The sequence below is a fragment of the Aphelocoma coerulescens genome, chromosome 1A, assembly GCF_041296385.1.
Source record: "Aphelocoma coerulescens isolate FSJ_1873_10779 chromosome 1A, UR_Acoe_1.0, whole genome shotgun sequence".
Lineage (NCBI taxonomy): Eukaryota > Metazoa > Chordata > Aves > Passeriformes > Corvidae > Aphelocoma > Aphelocoma coerulescens.
In genome coordinates this window covers 30814538-30837059 of record NC_091014.1, presented here as the reverse complement: position 1 = coordinate 30837059, position 22522 = coordinate 30814538, and the positions used below count along the sequence as shown (strand labels likewise).

The 22522-nt window shown below is 37.6% G+C and overlaps 1 protein-coding gene across 1 annotated transcript in view; it reads left to right on the top strand.

Moving 5' to 3' along the window:
* ADAMTS20 (ADAM metallopeptidase with thrombospondin type 1 motif 20) overlaps window positions 1–22111 on the top strand; it is an 84886-nt gene extending 62775 nt beyond the window's left edge. Inside the window, exons 29-39 of the mRNA XM_068997733.1 lie at window positions 11412–11579; window positions 12791–12964; window positions 15327–15497; window positions 16146–16346; window positions 16481–16610; window positions 16765–16859; window positions 16958–17052; window positions 17460–17593; window positions 18349–18440; window positions 21222–21326; window positions 21996–22111. Of these exons, the coding sequence (XP_068853834.1) occupies window positions 11412–11579; window positions 12791–12964; window positions 15327–15497; window positions 16146–16346; window positions 16481–16610; window positions 16765–16859; window positions 16958–17052; window positions 17460–17593; window positions 18349–18440; window positions 21222–21326; window positions 21996–22085 (1455 nt within the window). The 3' untranslated portion in view covers window positions 22086–22111. The remainder of the gene's footprint in view (window positions 1–11411; window positions 11580–12790; window positions 12965–15326; window positions 15498–16145; window positions 16347–16480; window positions 16611–16764; window positions 16860–16957; window positions 17053–17459; window positions 17594–18348; window positions 18441–21221; window positions 21327–21995) is intronic.
* Window positions 22112–22522: the final 411 nt, after the last annotated feature.

Genomic DNA, 22522 nt, shown 5'->3' with positions numbered 1-22522 from the left:
GAATCTATTTTTAAAAAACAGTCCCGGTTCCCTTCCAGTGTTGTTATTGCCAGACATCCCATTGACCTCTCCAGGAACAGAAGCAGGCCAAACTTGCATAAGTAAAATATTTATTTGTTTTCATTTTAATGCAAAAAATTCTTGCTGTATATGATAAGTGCCTTCATTCACTTTTTCTAATGTGTAAAAAGTATTTATATCTTTAAAAGTAATCTTTTATATTAAAAGGGAATTCAGAATCAGTGAACATGGTTTTCAAAACCACCTTCAGATTTTTACCTCTCCTTCTGCTGAGGCCTAATGTTGAACTTCAAAATACCTCATTGCCAATACAACACATTAAATTAATATCCCACTGCCTGAAATCTTGATGTTAGCATCTGCTATTCATTTTTTTAAACTTTGGAAATGGGAGGGGGGCCTTATCAGAGATAACTGATAACAGATGTCACTGCCCAAATAATGTCATAAAACAGAGTTGGGATAGTGAATTTCATTTAGGGTTGTTCTGATAAAAATGAAAGAAAACACTTGTTTCCAAATTTCAAAACCAAAATATTTGTGTAATGCTCATCAAGTTTAGAGGAAATTTCTCCTGTTTGGTGCTATGTTGCCTGTATAGCTTGAAATAATAAATAAGTTATATTGTATGCATAATAATTTAATTTAATGACTGTGACTCATGTCTGTGAAATACAGTTGCATTTTAACGCTTCTTTTTCATGCATGTTGTGTGGCTTTGTGTTTATATTTATTGTGCTCTTTATTAAGGAATGTCAATGTTTAAAGTCCTTAAAAAATAAAGGGTGGGACAGGTACTAACCACTTTTGCTGGAAGTGAGGGTTTTCTTTAACCTTTGTGTTGAAATTAACTTCATATGATATTTCAGTGGCATTGTTTTCATGGGGAAAGCTCTTATACTGGAACAGAAAAAAATATATTGTTACTGATGAAAGCAGCAGTTGATGCCATTGATCAACTGGACTGACACAGTTAGTTGGCCCATGGTCTTTGATGGTAAAGCTAAAAGTTCCTATCTCCTGAATCTTTTGCTGGAGCTGTAATTTTATGGCCCAGTCCTGCTCCCACTTAGTCAAAACATAGATAAACACTTAGATAAAACACAGAGAAGAATGAGGATCATAACATAATGCTCAACTCCTAATCTCAAAGACATAACACGGATTTTTACATTCCTAAAACACTTTTGCAGAAAGAGGTTTGCAGAGCTTTCAGACCCTCCATTTAGAAAGAGGACAAGTAAGAGTGGGAAAAAGTCAAAATAAAAGCAATAAATAATAATAATAATAATAATAATAATAATAATAATAATAATAATAATAAAATCATACACACAAAAAAAACCCCAACCCAAACACAAAACCCCCACAACCAGAATATAATGAAAGGGGAAAAGAAGCAGGTGATGCTTAATACCATGCCTAAATACATACAGCCATTTAATGAGAATAAAAGGAATGTGAAGATACTGATGTATTTATTAGAACTTTCAGAAAAGCTGAAGGGTTCTAGGTGGTCAGATCCTTGTGAAAATCATTTTGAGCTGCTCTCTATGTATGTGGCAGCTTTGAAAACCCCAGTCAGAACTCATAAGTGTTGGTTCAAAGTGGTTTTGGGACCCAGATTTAAAAGTTATTAAACATATATTAAAGTATTAGCATTTCCAAACATTTGTGGGGTTCAATACATGAATATTTTTATTACCTGGCATGGGTTACAAAACAAACAGTATGTTCTGTAGTTCTGTATTGCAGGACTTCCTAGCCCTGTCTTTGAAAACCAGTAATTTTGGGAGACTGGTTACTCCCCTAAGACAGGCTGCTCTATTGATCAGATTATGTTCTAGCAGCAATCCATCTATGGCCCTTTCACTTCAGTGACAGCAGGATTAAACACTTAGATTTCCTGCAGAATCAGTCCTTCAGAAGCTTCCATGCCTGCTCATATTTATGTACAGGAAATGTAATTTTGGAAATATTGATTGTAAGTAAATTGAAAATATACAGAAAAGTGCCTTAGGTTTAAAGGAAACTGGATTTCAACATGTGAAGGTAGGTAAAATTTACATTTACCATCTAAAATATACTCATATTTTCATGCTAAATTAATATTTAATATAAATTGGGAGGGGGGAGTAATTGTTTAGGTGATATTTAGTTAAGTGCCATAGAAAAAGTGATATTTTGTATGCTTCTCAAAAGTTTAAAAAATTTCTGACCATACTTTATTGTTCCAGCATATATTGCTTTGTATTTCCAATTTTTTAAAGTTCAAATACAAAATCTTAGATTTTAATCAAATGAAAAAACTGACATGATATGAAGTAATACTTTTTATATGGCAGAAAGGCACACAGAGCTCATGTATTTGTCATTCCTTTAATATCTGAGCTACTGTTTTGCTGTTGCTAACATGACTAAAAATGATAAATCAGAGCTTGCACTTGCTGGGATCAAGATTTTCTTTTGCTCATATTTAGATTTTTGAAAACTCAGCTAAAACTAATTAACCTAATGTTGTAAGACTGTCTTATGTCTATTTACTTTTGTAATTGGTTAATTGAAAAGACCCTGTCTCTTTAGATAATAAAATGAAGTTTTAAATAGTTAAAATATTACAAGGAAATGCTTTTTAACTGTGCAACCCCTTTGTGCAGATGTAGCTTCTGCAACAGAGATCCTCCATCATACTAAAAATGTGTTCCAGCTTTCATTGTGAAGACCTGTGAATAAAATGTCCCTCTCAAGGGGACAAAGTTATTTTTCAGTGAGAGTGCAGATTGTCATTCCTGTGCATTTGTTCAGTTTTCCCCAGCTTCACAGGAGGCTCGGGGCTAACCTACCTGTGGATACAGTCTGTTAAACTGTGTCTAGTTTTTGGAAGCAATAAATGGATTCATTTTGGGTTGCTGTTTGGTTTTCACGGAGGTTTGTGAACACAGCTGCTGGATGGACACAGATACACATCTGTTGTTCTCTATTTGAAAAATGTATCAGGAAATTTATCCATTTATTTGAAACAGAGAGAAAATCCCTGCATTTCTTTTTCTCACGGTGGGTTTCCTTAAGGTCTCCTGTCCCCATTTCTGCCAGCCTTCTTTTTTGATGCTTGCACTTTACTCACTGTTTCCAGTGCTGTTGCCTTCATTCCAGTGCTGCTTAAAAGTGTTAGTAGTGCTACATGACTGTGGGGTAGAGAAAGATGAGACTTGCTGAAGTCAGCAGTTTGACGTCTGCGATGCTGTAATGGTGAAAGTGCCCATATGAAGCTCTTCCAGATGATATCAAAGGCACAGAGCAGGACTGCAATTTTGTAAATTTGACACAAATTTCTACTTGTAGATTAGATTTTCAAAAAGACCTAGTTAGAGTCTATTTCTGTTCCTGATTGCCACTGATTTCAGAAGGAAAGGTAAGGCAGAACTGTTTGTTTGGGATGTTGGTTTTTTGGTTTTGTTTTTTAACTTATTAATGTTTCTGTATTTTTAGTTATGATTTCTCTCAGCCATCTGTCTGTTGTATATATCATTCAACTGAAAGATGATAAAAGTTAGATACACGTACCAGATAAGTTGCTGTAAGAATGCTGGCTGAACACTGTAGTTTATGTGTTCTCTTACTCCCAGCACTTAGTCAGCTGATCATACTTTTCATTGTTTTAATATATACTGGCATGAATGAAAGCGTTAATGTTGCTTGAATGAGGATTGCTGGTGAAGTTCCTAGCAGAGATACATGCAGAACCTTCAGTGAAAAACTTAAGACTGCACATGAGATAGCTGAGCCTGCCAAATGGCTGCTGAAAGAGGCCAGAAATACCTCTTGGTTTCCTGATTCTCAGGTGGTAACCGGACAAAGTGGACTAAAATCAAGAGCATGTAAGGCAGGAAGAATAACCATATAATTCAAGTTTTTACTGTAATTGAGAGATGAAATGGAAGATATAAAGGAAGAAGTAAATGATAGCAAATATGATATGTCAGCACTGTTGAATGAGAACTCATTAAAATATGATTATTATTTTTAAATTTACACCCACATTAACATCTTCATAATCCATTGTTCTTTTGTTACTGTAAAAGCTAAAAGCTTGTTTGAAACTCTAATTGTGTTACATGAGTCATGTAGGTAAAACAAAGAGAAGGTTGCTGACTGGAAAAGCTCAGTCTCATTTATGAGATACATGTAGAGACTAAGAATACACAGTGCAGTGAATGAAGCCTTTATGAGTACCACAGTAGATGGGGAGCTGAGCATGGTAACTCAGGGGGAGTTGGTCTGCCCACGAGCATGGTCTGGTTTTCAAATGCTCTGTAATTGGCATCAAGAAGGATGTCAGGCTTTAGGCACTGATGGGCAGAATAGTGGTGTTCATCCCGAGGGCTTTCAAAGAAGGACCCGGTCATCTGTTTTGTTTGTTCTGAACTTCAGGAAATGGATAGTATTTGAGATGTGACAAAGGGAGGCCAAATTAAGACTTACTCACAAATCTAACTGGAATGAATAAAAGACATTTTGTAGATGATCATTAAGTGGAATCTCAAGGGTTCTGGTTTTGATTTTTCCAACAGCTGCAAAGAGTATGGTTGTTCATCTGACATCCAGGCAGATTGCCATTTTCTGGCATTAAGGATACTGCCAGCTGCACTGGACAAAAGAATTCAGACCATGTGGTATCAACTTAAAAATATATCATCTAAAGTTTCTCAGCATCATCAGCAGAGTGTGGCTTCTTCAGACATGAAATCCTTTTACCTTCAATGTATGTGCTGATGGTTCTGACTTTGTTTTAATCAGGGTGTCTTTATGTTTAAGAGGAATAGCACATTCCTAGTAGATGCCAGATATATCCTCTCGTAGCAGTTTTTCTTTTCTGTTATCCACATCAGTCCTAACATCTGTCTTTAATCCTCTTTATTCCTCCATCATTCCTACTTTTTCTGAGTTTGTATGTAGATGTATGTAGCTTCTCATTTATGTCCATCTGTTAAATAGATATGCTTCAGCATGCTTGAAAAATGGTTAATTCAGGAGGTTTTTGTTACCCTTCAGAACAAAATTATCTTAAAAGGAGTCTAATAGATGCTGCTTTTTTATGCACCTCTTTGCAAAAGAATCACTTCCATGGCTGATGGAGCCCTCTTTAACTAAAAACCCAAACTATACTAAACCATGACATTCTCCACCCCTTGCCTTGGTGAATACACATTTAAGAATTATTATCAAAATTACATTCACCATACAACCTCTACTTAGAACAATAAAACTACTAAACCAAACAGAAAATTCCCTACACCAAATTCTCCCCCTAGACATTTCACTACAATTACAGTATAAATTTCCCACTATCATTCTACTTAACTTTATGACTTAATACTTGCTTTGCTTATTATTTCTCCTAATTCTTATCTCACAGAAGGAAAATAAGTAAGTAATGGATATTTCGAACCAAGCCACTACAAGCATACAGTGCTCAGTCCTGACAGAAAAGGTATGGCTGGGGACAGTGGCCAGGTTAGATGACCTCAGAGTCGTGGCAGTCTGTGTGCTCAGCTGCCACCTGCAGAGTAGCTGTTAGGTTGTACTGCAGGGCACTCCAGAGTCTCCTACACACACTGGGATTGTCTGGAGAGCGCTGGTGTTAACATCCACAGTGTGCATCTGAAAGCCCTGGAAAATAATGTGGATGGTAGAAACTTGGAGTGTGCCTGCTTCTCAGCTTGTTACACAGCCAGAATATGTAGCTAGACTGAAAGGGGGGAAAAAAATAACAGTCCCTGTTGGGCTGACTAGAGAAAAGGATTACTGCCTGCTTTTGTTTCTGAGTTAAAAAATTCCAATATTAGATGATGATACTTGGAGCAGATTGTCCTCTGGTCTATTCCACTGAGGGCAGTAGGTAATGGCAGGTCTTTTGCATGGGGGCTGTCCTTCCTGAGCTGCTGTGCTGAAGAGAATAGCTTCTGAAAAGTAAACTTTAAAATTTCCTTCATAAAAACAGTACTTTTCATTACAAAAATCAGGTATTCTACACCACACTTGTGAGTTTTTAAATTAATTACAAGCAATTGAGGTGAAATTGTTGGGGAGGAAAAAGTGATCTTCAAACGTAAGATTTTGGAGTAACACTATAAATAAGTTTTAACTCAGCAGTACTCTTACTTGAAAGTTATCTGAATACAGAAGAGGTGTTGTCGTAAGTACTGCAATTCTGATGCAAAAATAATATCAAATGATACTTTCTGGATGGAGTTTAGCCCAACATTAACTAGAAAGACATGATTGTAACCTCAGAATATAGTTATAAATAACTCAGGTCACAGAGGAAGGAGGATGCCTTTCTTCATATGTTAGAATAAAGTGGTTCTGGGATTCTTAAGCCTCGCATGTTTCCTAGTAAAAATATCCTGACAGCTCACAGCAATATGTTGCTTATATTGGGTGGATAAGGATCCGGGGTTAAAACTGAATTTCGGAGTCTGTAAAAATTTTTCTTAATAATTAAGGTGAGGGAAGATTTAGCAAGGATTTAGCAATAATCCAGGATTAGCAAGGATTCAGAAAGGACTATCAGGAATTGGTGACTTGTACTGTGAAGTCTCACAGTACAAGTCAAGTAGAGCTTGAACCGGAAGAATATCCACATTTTTGACCTCTCTCTGCCTGAAGCCTGGGAAAGAACAAAAGATGAACCTCATGCAAATGAGGCTGTAGCATCCCTGTCATTGAAAACAAGACTGACAAACTGCTGTTAGGAATGCTCCGTGTATAGCTGATTCAAACTGAGCAGCATCATGGATTGAATGATGTCCATAAGTCCTTCTTGGCCTAGCCTTCTTCCCTTCCATTTCTATAGCTGCAAAAGCACATTCAGAAAAGTGGCAAAGCAGACTTAACAGACAGCAAATGGAAGGAGGATTTAATCAAATCAAGATATTTTCTGAACATCAGAGTAATGTGATATAACACTGAACTTTTGAAATCAAGCCATACTCAAAGAGATCACTTAAAAATATCTTCAGTGTAACTTTTGTAGTTGACATAGGTATAACTTAGATGTAATGGTAAATCATACACACACTTCTTGGAGTTCAATCCACTCTTTCTTAGGAGTAATGGAATGTTTAATCCTTGGTCCTTTCTGTGTGCATGAGCTAATGGCACAAGTGTTTGTACTTGTTTTAGTGAAGAATTACTGACTCTGAATCAAAGAATTCAGTAGGACCTAATTATAGAGTCTGTGTTGCTTCTTAACAGTTGTCAACATACTTAAAGGAATGAACAACTCTTTGAATGCTTTTAGCTGACAAATGCATATTGTGCTCAAGCATCACAAAAAGCCGTGGGGAGATGCAGCAAGCAGAGAAGGCAGACACAAGAAGATCCAGTTCTAATACGCCAAATGAGAAGTTGAAAGTAATTCTCAATGAGCAAAGCTCAAAGTATTGTTTTATTAATGTCTTGTGCAGTTGTGATCCCAGTCTACTTCTAGAATATTAAAAGAGTCCAAACAGGCTTTTGGGCCAGCTAGAGATCGAAATGCAGTTTGCCAGACAACTCAAGCAACTACCATGTTTAATCCCGTTCTAAACTGAACTTTCTGACCAGTCACAGAAGTTCCTGACCAAAAATAGGGCAGAAAAAGGAAGAAAATACCCTTTAGGATTTGTAATATGTTTTATCCTTTTTCAGTGCTGGTGTTGCGGCTTAACCCCAGTAGGCATTGAACCCCACACAGCCACTCCCTCCCTCCCCCTTGGTGGGATGGAGGAGAGAATTGGAAGGATAGAAGTGGGAAAACTCATGGGTTAAGAAAATTAATTTTCATAGGTAAAGCAAAAGCTGCGCCAACAAGCAGAGCAAAACAAGGAATTCATTCACCTCTTCCCATGGACATGCCAGTGTTCAGCTATCCCCAGAAAAGCAGGGCTACATTATGCGTGATCATTTCTTGGGAAGAAAAATGCCATCACTTCACATGCTTCTCCTTCCTCTTTCTTCCCCACAGCTTTTACTGCTGGCCACTACATCACTTGGTCTGGACTGTGTCCCCTCAACACCACTTTTGCACCTCCAGCCTCCTCACTGGCCTCGATGCTGTGTGACACTGTTCAGCAATAACTAAAGTATCCATGTGTTTTCAACACTATTTTGGCCACAAATCCAAAATCTTGCACTAGATACTATGAAGAAAATTACTTCTACCCTCTTGTAGTCAGTCATTTATATTTTAAGTCTCTGTATATCTAATATGAATACAAAAAGTCACTATTACGTGCTTTCCATTTACTGGTCTGTTTTGCAGTATCCAGAAGCCCACTAGGCTACCAGCTAAACTACACAAAACACTTCCTTTAAAGAAAAGGTTAAGGAAATTTGGTACAGAATCCACCAAATAATACTAGGTCTTCAACTTTTCAATGAAATAGTAATAGCAAAAGAATCAAAAAGCTTTTAGTGAAGTTGCATGTCTGCTGCAGAAAGAGCTCTCATTTGGTAGGAATTGATGATGGCATGCCTGTCTGAGAGTCCATCTGTGCCACAGAAAGCACCAGGAGTTTTGTCAGACTGATCCCTACAGAACTTTATTGCTATAAAAAAACCATAAACAGATGAATCCTAGTTACCAGTGTTATGGAATGACTTTGAACAATAGCAATGAAATCCAGCTTTTTACTGCAGATTTATGTTTTTAAAAGAACATGACATATGGGAATTATTACTTTATCCAACGTTGAGAGAAGTGCTAGAATTTCTGTGTAAAATGGTTACAGGTTGGGGTTTTTTCAGTTTGCTTTTTTTGGAAGAAATGTTCATATTTCTTGTGAGATTTAACATTCTAATAGATTTTTTTTCTTCCTGCATGGTTAATCTGCAGAAAATATATGGAAAATTGTGCTCTCTCTCCATAAACCTCCAATTGTGTGGAATGTCATACAAATGAAACCACATTATAGACAAATTGAGCTGTGGGGACCATGCTCAAGTTTGAGTGGAGGGAGGTCAAGCAGCCAGAATTAGTGCAGTTGTACTTTCCCCAGCCAGGAGGGTTAAGCCTTGGGAAGATCACCACCACAGCAGGGTGGGCACCAAGCAGTGAGAGCACTATATTCCACGGAGAGCATGTAATAACATGTTAGGAGTTTCAAGAAGGAACACAGGCTCATGGAGAGCAAAGTTCAGCCTTGTAAGTAATGCGCTGTGGACTCGATGCACTAAGAGGACAGGAGCTTACATCTCCCTGTAAGCTGCATTTAGAAGCCTTTAGGCACTTTGAAATCCCACTCAGATCTTCTATGGAATCTATATTTTCATTCAAGGAACAGAGCAGGAGCTATACACTGTCCTTACAGAAATGTAAAATCATTCCCCACTTCATATTGATGAAAGGTTTCTATTCAGCATTGGAGTGATTTGATGTTCTGTCTTTGCTATTTACTCTCTGTAATGGAGGACAGGCAACACTTTCCTACTTGTCAGGAGTCTCCCATGAGAAGTGTAGTGAACTGAAATAGTCTTTTCTTGCTGAAGGTGGGTCACTATGCAGTAAAGAACACAGCTGAGCCTGCCTGCATCTGATGCCAAAGCACTTTGGGAGGAAGTGATCGTTTTAAGAACTTTTTTTATATATTTTCTAAGGAGTGAAGCCAGAAAATACCAAACTTCAGGAGAATACTGTACATACAGAGTAATATACCCTCTTGAACTTTCCACTGATGATCCTGGATCTTCTACATTCATAGCAAGTGTATCAGCTTTTTCATATGCTAAAAAAATAAAATTAGGAACATTTCTTTGTCTTCGGTTGTGCTAAATATCATCTATCACTGTGTTTTGCCATGTGCTTCACTCACCTGCTGTGCACTCAGTGTACACTTAGAGCAATTGCTTTCTTAAATTTGTTATTGAAATAGAGGAGAATCTGTTTTCAGGATGTTAATTGCCCTTATGGGTATGCAAACCACTGAGCCGGCCAATCTGTTAAAAAGATTGTGCATGCAGGTAGAATTAGACTGTTAGAACTTTTTAAGTACTGAAAGGTGAATGACCTGAACTTAATTTCCTGAAAATAGAAGACATAGGTATTCAAAAACACTTTGTTAAGTCAGCATGTGATGCTAATGATGTAGATGACGATGATGTAACAGAAAGGGAAGAGAAATATCTTCATTGCTTTTAAGGAGTCTATATCTAAATATTTTTTTCATATCCACTAAAAAATTCAGTTTTTACTGGACTGTTATTTTTCTACCTGAATTAATTATCTTCCTGTAGGAAATGTTTTTTCAAGTGTAAAATAAAGCATGTAAATCCTAGAACAAATTAAGCATGTTCTCTTTCCAGACAGAAAAAATTGTCTCCATTGATCTAAATTTTTTTAATAGGATAATGTAAAATAGGATTCGTTACAAGATTTAAGAAGAAAATACTAAACTACCTATATTCACATTGTCCATGGTTCAAATCAGCTGAGTAGCCACCTAATATGGAAGTAGTTCAGATGTTTGACTTCCTTGTTTGACTGAAAGCTCCGTAGGTCCTGTAGCCCTACTCTGTAGGTGTATAGGACAGCCCTGATGTGAAGAATTAAAATCAAACCTTACTGAAGTCTGACAGCAGTCCAGCAGTTTAACAGAGGAATGGCTGTTTCTTCAGAAGAGCCTGATCCATCAGGCACGCTGTAGTCTCGGCTAGGGTACACTGCCAGGGTGGGTTTCACAGAACAAACCTGCAGCTCCATCAGCTTTACATTGGAGGAAAGAAGGCAGGTCCTAGAGCCAGTTGTGTATATTGTAGCAGATTTCTGGAGAAAATGGGATACTAGGGTGGCAGGGCAAGTCAATGCCTCCAAGGACTGCACCTTAACTGGTGGTGTCTAATTCATACCTCTTCTCTTGCCTCTTTGCCACATACCACAAGATACCCAAAGCTCATGGAGGGGAGTTGCCAAGCAAGCGTGACTTTGTAGCCTAATAGCTGGAAGCACACACAGCCATGATTTTGCATTTTCCTTTCTTTGGTGCTTGTGATAAGCATCATGCTTACATGAAAATAGCAGTACGTATGCTGGAAACAGGCAGCTGCTAAAGCATGTTCTTGTGAGAGCTGAGTATCAGCTTGTCTTCTGCCTGGATATGGATGGCTGAGCTCAGGTATTTCTTAATGATGATGTCAGTGAATGAACAATATATGAGAGATATTTGGCACCTGATCAGTAATGCTCAGTACAAGAGAGCTTACAGAGAAATTTCAGAGACGTACAGCAGATGTTGTCATAAGACAGAAACTCCTATAATTGCCAAGCCCATTTTGGGTGAGGCCACAGCTTCTGGTTTTCTTATCACTCTGAGATTTTTAGCACAGTAGTGAAATAACACTTCTCTTTTCAGTGTTCTGTTTCCTGTGGAAAAGGTTTGAAGTTTCGTGATGTGCATTGTATTAACAGCTTCCAAGCAAAAATAGAAGAAGATAACTGCAAACATTTGAAAAAACCACGAACATACAAAATATGTAGAGCTGGAAGATGTCCTTCTTGGAAGGCCAGCAGATGGAAAGAGGTACGTAAAAGCTGCCATAATAATGTTCTCCATGAGAATACAAGACAAGATCATATTCATGACACACTGCTTCAGTGGAAATAATTGTCAGTACACACATCACAATGAAATCTACAAATTAGCAGGTACTTCATTGTGTTTTCTTTTTCTTTCTTTTAAGAGTAATGAATAATAAATGTCTGTGAAAACGAAAAGCATTTGCAAATCTGAATTTTGTACTGAATAGGTACTTAGGACTTTCCTCATCTTACCTTGTAAATTAACAGTAAATTTTTAAAGTTTACTTCTTACCTTCTGCGATTATTTCAGTAGTATCACTGTATTTGCTATCTTAGTCTAAATAGTGAAATGAAGCCAGGTTCATGGGAAAAGGACAGGAAAAAGGGCTTGTGGGCACAAATACTGGCTTTTTCCCTGGTTTGGTCTTCTAAAACATCTCTCACCTTGTTGTAAAATTGTGTGTAACTGAGCACATTGCAATATTTTGCATTTCACTCACTCTCAACATACCATTCCCCACTCTGGTAAAGAGACCGTACCACTCTCCACATTCTGGCCACACTTGATAGAATATGAACTTTATGATTGAGCTTGGGCCTTTAGGTAGGCTTTGGGACATAATCATGCTTCTGCCTAGGGTAAAGGGGGGCTGTTTATCTCAGACAAGCATTAGTGGTATAGTGAAATTCCTTTGGCCAGGAAGAAGGAAAAGAGGCATTTGGCATTTAAGCTCTTCAGCGTTCAAAATCCTTAGTACTACCTGCAAAAGATAGTGTCCTCAGAATGTTACACCTTTTGCAAGATTTTCTAACCTGAAACACAGATTTTTTTCTCTTTGATTGTAATAGCTGCATTTTAAAACAACAAACAAGACTCTAATAAAGACAAGATGTAAACTCAGAGCTTTAACTGTTGATCTTACAAAAATGTAAACTTTTCTTTGCATATGCCTATAGTGATTGTCCCTACTGTGAATTAAAGTAAGCAGAGAGCTCAGTTAGGTACCTCAGATGCAGTCATTTTCTGTATTTTTAAAATGTTTTAATAGTAGTTTTGCATTTTCAACATAAATTTCTTCAGGTATTGTACTCGTATTACAAGGGCTGTGAAGTGTATTTTAAATAATATCCTAAGATCTTCTAATGACAGCTGTACTCTTTCCGAGGACTGTCTCGTTTCACACCGACACAACTAATTTTGATCAATTTTAGTGTTCTGTATCCTGTGGAGTGGGGATCCAGCAAAGGGACATCTCCTGTCAGGTGGCAGGCCTAGGGCGAGTGAGTGACGTGATGTGCAGCCGTGACCTGCGCCCCGCTAACACACGGCACTGCCAGCTGCCCGCCTGCCTCCTGTACCAGTGGCTTGCACATGAGTGGGAAAATGTAAGTAAGGTTTTCAACTTGTATCACTTAATTGAGTTATGTGATACTGCATAATAAATTTGGGTTTTCCTGTTCTTTTTTTATTTTCATTCCCACCCCCCCGCACCCTCCCCCATCTGAATGCGTTTCTAGTAGCTGTTATGCTGCAAAATAAAAAGTGGCCATGCTGGAAAATTTGAAGGTCAAGCTTGCAAAACTTAAAAAGTGACAAAAAATGTCAAAGGCTTTATTTATACTCTTTATTTATAATCTCTACGGGATTTGCTTGTCTATTGTAGGCAAAAGCGCTGGTGGAGCTCTGGGCAGGTACCTATTGATAGGACTGTCTCTACATACTTCTCTACATAATGCATAAGATGTTTAATAAATACTGATTATGAAATATCATTTTTAAAAGCAGCTTTTTAAGAACAGAAATGCAAAAGAAACTTCATGTGGAAGTAAATATCTTCAAGGTAAAATCTTTGGACAACAGTGTTTATAAGAAGTTCTGTATGGAAGATTTAAAGTATCTTAAAAACTTGAAGCATCTTTTCTTGTTAAAGAAAAGATAAGAAGCAAAATAAATCTCATTATTCTTCTACCAAACAGGAAGCAAGATAAGAAAATAAAACTCAGCATTCTCTTACCAAATATGCTTTTTCATATTTAAGAAAATGTACAAATACCTTCAGGAGAGAGCTGTCATTTCTAAAGGTGTGATTGCTATTTTCTACATGCTAAAAATTTAATAACTTTTGTTATTTATGCAAACATGCAAACATATAAAGATGAAGAAGAGAGAAAAACCCCAAAAATTATGTATAATACCCAAAATGCTGTGCACAAGAGCCTGTCTCTAAACAAAAACCCATTTTGTGCATTTGTGTCATATTAATAATCGGCCATGCTAAATTTCCTAGAGCAACCCCCCTTGAATATGGAGACTCTAAAGTCTCAGGGACACAGTGCTATAGAAGTGGCAACTGTTAATATGTAAAACATTGGCTGGTGCTCTGCAGAACCCGGATTATATTAATGCAGTTCAGATATACATATTCCTCTGCTGACAAATATATGTTGCTTTCAAGTGTTCTCATATGTAGCTGCCAAAATCAGGAATTAGTGGAATTGGCTCAGAATGTGCTTTTAGCACAAATATACACTTTCAAAGAATGAGGGTGAATTTTCCTTTGCCAGCAAACATTTGTGTATTCCAGCTGGTATTTGGAGCTCTCCACTACAAACGCATTGTGTTTCACTACATTCTCCAGCTATTTCATAACTTCTTCTGCATGTATATTGATGTTTTCTTGAAATTCCTGTGTTCTGTTCCCTTCTCTCACCACATTCATACACAGCACTGTACATGTAGTATTAATAGTTCAAGTGCTTATCCATCTGCATTCCACTCCCGGTGCAGGATGTCCTCCACCAAACTCATGTTTTGCCAATCTGTCTTAGCTCTGGGTGATTGTGTGATTTCCTCGCCTCACCAGTCACAACACAGCAGAAATATGTCCAGATCTAACATTTCGCCGGTTTGCAGCCAGTAGACTGGGTGAGGAATTTTTTATCCTAGGGAGAAGAATGCCTACAAGGCTAAGGTATAAAGCATCATGAAAAAATTCTTCTGCCTGTCCCCATTACCTTGTGACTGGATTATTCTTTATATGCCTAATATTCTGAGCTGCTCCATGCCACAGAAAGTTAGCTTAGTTCAGGTACCCATAGCTGGAGGCGTGCTGTTGATGTATATTACTTAGCCTGTACCACCACTTTTCTGGATTCTGGTGGCAGCAAGGTTCTTATCCTGTCCTGCCAGAGCTGTGATGGCTCACCATTCCACCAGCTTGTCATGGGGAGAGGTCTGAGGACCCTCAGGGCAAAGGCACAGGCTCAACAACTGTGGCTGCTCAAAGCTGGCACTGGCACTGGCTTCATTAATACGCAGTTTTCTCTCCCTCTCCCACCTTCCCCTCTCCCTTTCTCTCTCCCTCTTCCTCTCTCTCCCTCCCTCTTGTTTTGTTTTCAAGACGAACTTATTCCTTTCATTTTTCACTGGAATCCTTTTCTGTCTCTTCATATAGAAGGGCTTTTTCACTCAACCTATCATCCTGGCTTGGCACTTTCATTTTCTCCTCTGTGTCACCCAAGAGTTACATTGTCATGTTATTATATGCCGTTATTTTTTTCAGCTGATTAGAGGTACCTGAACTTTGAAAACAAAGTAAAGGACTCTGATTCAGTGAATAATTTAGTCTGACATTGATAGCAGATGTCAAAAGGTATTGCTGTCTGGGTTTTTCTGGTGTGTGGCAATCAGTAGGTAACTTTGTTCTGTAAATGGCTAGTTAAACTGGGATTATTTTCTCACTTTTAGTGCTCAGCATCATCTAGAAGAAAGGAAATATACCGGAAAGTTAAATGTGTGAATGAAAACCAGCTCCAAGTGGATGAAAGCTTCTGTGATCCTGCCACAAAGCCTCCATCATCCAAAACCTGCAGGCTATCTCCCTCTAAATATGTTGTGCTCACAGGAGAGCTGTCACAGGTACACTAATTATACTGCTCAGCCATCTTTTATATGTCTTTACATTTAAGAATTTTATATTGCTCTAAAATATACTTTATGTATGTGGAGAAAAAAAAATATTTGCTTTTGAACATGGCCATCTAAACTTTCTCGGCATTGACCCTCCAAGACAGCCATGATTTATTGTAGAGGCTGTTATCAGTCCTCTGTTAACCCCCCAGGACCTATGATCACCAGCTAGAGGGGAGCTGTCCCTACCACAGGATTCCTTTGCTGGTTCCCAGGAAACTCTTGTGAGCTGACCTAGCTGAAGTAATCAAATAGTTTTTCCTTGATTTCAGTGAAGTGATTGATAAGTGCTTTGTTTCCCTTGCACATCTGCACTACCTGTGTGTGCATGTCTATGCATGTATCACAGCTGAGAGGGAATGACTCTGGAACCTCTGAGGAAAGGGCAGCATGGAAGGGCTTTGTGGCTCCTTGCACGCGTAACTATTGCAGACCTTCACTTCCATGCACTGATGTTCTAGCCCAAGGTGGCACACCTTCACTGACAGGCTTTTGCTAGTGCAAGGATCAGAGCTGACTTACCTGTAATGTAATTCTGCAGAAATTTCACAGAAATTTTCACAGAAATAATGTCTATGCTTGGGGATTTTATTTTAGTGCTCAGCAAGCTGTGGGTTTGGTTACCAGCAGAGCATCACGTACTGTGTTGGAATCCATTCTGTTCAAAGTTGGCACATCCACGGCCTTCGGACTGTAGCGTACCGAGAATGCCCGGTAGAGCCATCCTTGTACATTTATAAATGTAATGTCAAAGGATGTTCACAAGCAGCCACATGGACAGTAGGGAAGTGGACCAAAGTGAGTACAGATGTGCAACCTCATTTTTTATAGCTGCCTCTAACATAAAAAAATGCCAAGGATAATTTGCTGACATAACGATGGTAATTATTTGCTTCTTTCTAAACTAACTCTTAATGGCTGTCTATGTGTAGTGCTCAGCATCTTGTGGAGTGGGAATGAAGGAGAGAACAGTAGAGTGTATGACTGAGAATGGCTTACCCAGTGACTTGTGCCTGCCACATTTAAAACCAGATGCCAGAAAGATCTGCCATGAGAAAGAATGTAAGTGACATCTGTGATTTTACGCAGTTAATGTTTTCCCAGGTTACTTATATTAAAGCTATAAATATATTTGGAGCACAATTATGCAAAATTGAGTCTTAAATCTAAGCTCTGTGCCTGAAATATTAATATGATTTAATCATTCATTTTGAAGGTGAAATTCTTACCACCTGCAAAGATATGCAGATTAAAAAAGGGATTAGAAAGGATGGTGAATACCTGCTGAACATTAAGGGAAGGATGATAAAGGTACTGTTAATATTTATGAGTTTTTATGAGTACATATTTTTATGAAATAACACTTTTCTAATAAAGATTTTGCTAAAGGGTTGCATTTTCTCTTCCAGATTTATTGCTCAGGCATGCACTTAGAGAATCCCAAGGAATATTTGACATTGGTAAAAGGTGAAGCCGACAACTTTTCTGAAGTATATGGATTCAGGTACAGAAGTGCATTTAAACTTTATGAAGTGCATTTATTCCTTCCAAAATAAAAGAATAAAATAATACTTACTTTTTGTGAGAAAGATGAGTAGAGCTTTTTTCCCTCGGTTTTCTGTTTTAAATATCCAGGCATGTGAGCACACATATAGAAATGTGGATACTTCCAGGCTGAAATTATGTTAGTTGCTCTATATGTTTATAATTTTTTTTCTGTCTTGACTTTGGTAGAAATGGCTCTGATCCACATTAGTGTTTCAGTTGAGTGAAGATTAATAGCTGTGCTTCTTGTTCAGTAAAAGTTGTTTAATATTTTTTATATGGCATATTGCAATACGCTTATTTTTAACTATGATACTATGTTAAGGAAAATCTCAAAAGGAAAACTAAATCTTTGCTATTCTTTAGATTGCAGAATCCATATGAATGTCCTTTCAATGGAAGCAGAAGGCAAGACTGTGCCTGTCGAAATGATTACCTTGCAGCTGGCTTCACAGTTTTTAGCAAAATAAGATTTGATGTATCTTCCATGCAAATCAAAAGTAAGCATTTTGTCAGCTTTAGCCAATTTGAGCATTCTATTGAAATTGTGTGTGGTCACAATTACCAAATTACTACTTTGACCCGCTTACAGATCCAGCTGTGCCATCTTGGGGCAAAAATTCCTGCTTATTTAATTTAAGGATTCAGTGGTAATTAAAAACAAAACAAAACAAACAAACAAAAAACAAAACAAACAAACAAACAAAAAAACCCCCACCATTGCTTACCTTGTTAATTTTTCCCAAGTGGCCAAGTGGCATGAATCTCACAGATTCTTATTTTATATGTGAACTACTTTCATTTTCTAAGGTTTTGTTCCCAATATTTAATTTGATTTTAGTCCATGGCTTACTTTTCTTGTGGAAATCTTCCTTTCTATGCTCTGCTTAGTCCCTTCTCAGACCTTGGCAGAGAATAAATAAATGGACAGGGAATCTTGCAGTGCTTTCAGGCCCCTGCCTGAAGCTAGGAAGTTGGCCTAAAACCAGTGTCAAAGTGCACATCCATCTTCCTTCTAGCCCACTCATGTCTCAGAGAGAAATCTGGGCTTGTAGGTTGGATTAGTGGTGCAATAACCAAAATTTAAACCATAGTTTCTCAAATCAAAACAAACAACCTCCCCTTCCAAACAAGCAACAAACAAAAAAAACCCATCCAAAGCAAGCAATAAAACATCCATGTTCACACTTTTCACACTGTTTTCCCCTGAAGTTCAAATGCCACAGTTTGTGTTGAGTAATTTTCTATTTTCTAGCCACAGATTTTCTTTTTGCTCAGACTATTTTTGGGAGAGCAGTACCATTTGCTACAGCTGGAGATTGCTACAGTGCAGCCAGATGTCCACAGGTATTTATGATTTCTTACCTCCCTGAAATGTTTACATAAGAGGAGGAAAAAAAATATGTGACTTGTTTAGATCTTTAAGGTTCTAAACCAATATCCTATTCTGTGAGGTGAGTGTACAACATTTATAAGTCATTTTTTCTTACTCTCTTCTCTCCTGTTCCATCATCCTCCCCTCTTAGTTTTTCCCTCAAATTGTTTGCTACACCCTTTCCCTGTAGGCTCCATGTATACATATCTAGTGCATATCTATGTGTTTCATGTATTGCTCTGCCTCCCTCTGGATGTGATGTATCCATTGTTTCCCTGAACACTTTCACATTCTTTGTTCTTCTCTAGTGACTTTTCTATAATCCTTCATAATTTTCCTTATCTTTTCTCTGTTTCTCTCCTGATGCTTCATCTCTTTGAAGACTACCAGAGGAAATCAGTCTTGTTTAGCAGTATGCTTTAAAATTTCTACATGCATTGTTGTGTCTACATTAGTGTTTTAGTTGTATTGGGTGGTGCTTTTTAGATTCATCTCTATATTGTCCCAGTTTGCTGTTTGTTGGTTCACATCATAGGGTAGTTTTGAAAGACATGAACTCGCTGCCTTCTGGATGAAGACAAATCCAACAATGAGCTTCAGAGGAAGGATCTTAGTACACTCAAATGCTAGTGAGGATTCAGTTCATGGGACTAGGGGAGAGTTAGTCCAAAACAAATCCCTGATTTGTGCAGTCTACAGACATTGGGCTCTCTGACCCAGTTTTCATTCTACAGGTCTGCTTATACTGCAATGTCCTTCTTGATGATGCAGACATAGCTCTCGTCTGAGCTAGTCAACCTTTGGAGCCCATTGGCAGAAACAGGATTCCTTAGAAAACACTTCAGCTTATCTTACTGTATTAGACAATTTAGGATGAGGTCAACTGTCCTCTGGAAGTGAATTTCTTTTCACTGATTATAAAGGAGTTAAGACCCACTGGCTCACACTTGCTTGGAAGTGAATCCCTGTTGTCCATCTCTCCTGGTTGCCTAAACTTAAGGCCAGCTATGTGGGTGGACACAGCCAAGGGCAGCTAGAGACCATTAATGTGCAATTTATGTACAAATGAAGTGCCTAGGTTTGGCAGACTTAAACCCCTGACAAGAAAACAGTTGAAGTTCATTACAGTATTGGATGCCTTCAGCCTGCAAACCCTTTGGGTGCAGTACAATACAAAGCTCTTTGCCATGTGTAGATTCTGTTGGGAGGTCATTCTGCTTACATGGCTTGGCACTGACACATTTCCATCTAAAAGTTCTGACTGAAGCGAACACTTTTGACGCAGTCGAGAGGCTTCCATTCCTGTACTTTCTTTCAGTCCTTGAAATCTGTTCCTGGCCTTGCACATGCTGCATGATATGTCAGACAGCTCTTGATCTGCCATTGTAATTGTAATAGCACTTCTCATTTATTTTTGCAAAATGATATCACTGTGAAAGAAGTTACTCTGGGCCTGTCAATTGCAGAGAACATTCCACACCATGTCTATGAACTTCCTCCTTCATTAAATGGAAGTCTTCCACTTTATGGATACTTGAAGAACAACCTACCCTATCCATATCAGTGTTTGTTAGCTCATCCTGAGTTACATGAGTGCTATAAGCACAGCAACTTTACATAGAACTGCTCTCAAAATAAATCTGCCATACTGAGCAATATAACTGAATTCTCACAAAGGAATTTAAGTGAATCATCATAATAAAAGCTGTATATATATTTATATATGTATGACATTATTAAGCAATAAAACATGGAAGCTAACATTTGCAGTAAAAAATTACTAGGTCTGAATACAGAAATTCAGGCTTTCAGTGAATAATGCAGAGGTGTGCAGTTTTCTGATTGTAGTGCTGCCTCAACTAATCGTTAGGCTCTTTGTGGAGGCAGTACTTCTTTGTAACATATTGCACTTCTCTGTGAATGCAATTTAATAATTTTCTGTATCCCAGTTAGTTTACCCAAGTAGTGCAATTTGTTACTTTCAATATATTTCCTATTCTCATAGGAACTGACTGAAGCTAGTTTTCAGTCTGTATTTGTGTAGGCAAATGTTTTAGAATCTATAGCTTCTATATCTGTTGTGAACGGTTTGCATTGCAAAACATTCCACTTAAAAATATAGTTATTTATTTTAACATTCACTTATGTTCTTGCTCAATTATGATATTTGTTATACTGAAAAAGCAGTGGAAGATGGTAAGATCATGATGGTTAGACAGTGTGCAAAAATTTGAAAATTAAATATCTAAGAAGTGATTTAACTTTACAGACAGCAGTATATTTTCATCAAGTTATTTCCAAAAAATTCAGAAGCTTTTAAAAAAGTCTTTCTAGAAAACCAGCTTCACTCTTGCCTTTATCAAGAATGTACTTTTTGTAAATTAAAATTTCATATGTAGAAGGGCAAAAATAATTTAAATTGTGTGATGTTAGTTTTGTCTTCATAACAAGATGCTCAGATGCTCAGGATCATCTGATGCACAGGTGGTGTTTATTGCAGGATAACTTGGGTTTGTGTTGTGAATGTCCATAGAAAGGGCATAATGCAGAGTAGCCAGCCCATATTTTGTACACACCTTTGAGTACTTAATGTTTAGACATATCCTAAGCGATATGTTCAAATATGCCAGTGACTTTTAGTGTTTCGAACTCCATTTATCAGCTCTGTATTTTCCTTTTCTTCTTTTCCTTTTCCCTGTTTCTTTTGTTTTGTTTTGGTTTGGGTTTTTTTTTTCTTTTTTTTTTTTCCCTAGGGACAGTTCAGCATTAACTTGGCTGGTACAGGTCTGAGATTATCCAGTACAGTGAGGTGGATTGCTCAGGGCAACTATGCGACTGCTGACATACACAAATCCCACGTGAGTCAATGCTGTTTTCCTTTACCTGCTCTTACCGCTTGGACAAGAAGCACAAGCGTTGACTGTAGTGAAAGCTATAGTGATTTTTGTGAATCAAAAATGACTGTAGTGAAAGCTACAGTGATTTTTGTGAATCAAAAATAGCATTCAAGGTCTCTGACCCATTTAAGTCTTATTCAGCTATGTTTAATCACACTGTCCAGTATCTAATTCAGACCAGAACTGCCTGCCTACCCTTCTCTTAACTGATTTTAAGAGGCTATCGTTATATTAATCGGGTTTATTAGGAATTTTGAAGATGCTTTTAAAAAAACCTAAACACAACACCCAACTCACCACATTTTGTTCAAGATCGTCCTACTACATATGATCCTTTTTGTTCCTTACCTCCAACGTTATTAGCATGGAAAACCAACAGACCAGTTAAACAAGAACAGTAAGTGTTCACAGTTTAAAACAACACTGGGTGGTAAGCCTGGGAACAAGGTGTAGAGCGGTAGTGATAAAGGATCTCTGTTCCTGTTTTGCTAAAGCTGTTGTCTCTTGATTTAGTGTTTCTAGGTATAATTTGTCAAAAGGTCTGTTGTGTGCAAACCTTGAGAAGCCTTTTGTGTGACTGTGATTTCAATTGCTTTTCTTGATTGACTCTTCTCTTTGTCTAATTCCCAGGATGGTACTAAAATATATGGAAGATGTGGAGGATTTTGTGGAAAATGTGTTCCTAACACAATTATTGGTCTCCAGCTTCAAATACAGTGAGAGCTCTGATGTACTAAGAGCATCGAAGCAGGGATATTTGCCATTTAGGTTCAAATTGTAGGTGCTCTCTATAAATATTTTTTAATTTTTTCATGTCTGTAGTGCTCATTACTGTAACGCTCACTAATAAGAATTCCTGTTTTCTTCTTTCTTCACTCAAGGTTGTATTATTTGTTTGTGGGTTAGCAAGTGCTTAAATCACAATCAGAAACCTTCAGGTTTTAAAGGAGAAGCATTTATTCGAAGTACAGTATATATTAACAAGTAAATTGCACTGAGATTACTACCATTGGTAACATTCTAAATTTTACCATAATTGTAATTCCTTACCTGCAACTAATCAGTGTAATTCTTTACATAGTATTCAGTAAAATTTATACTCTATTGGTCTTTTTGATCAATTGTGCTAAAATATAGACAGGAAAACTTTATTGTTA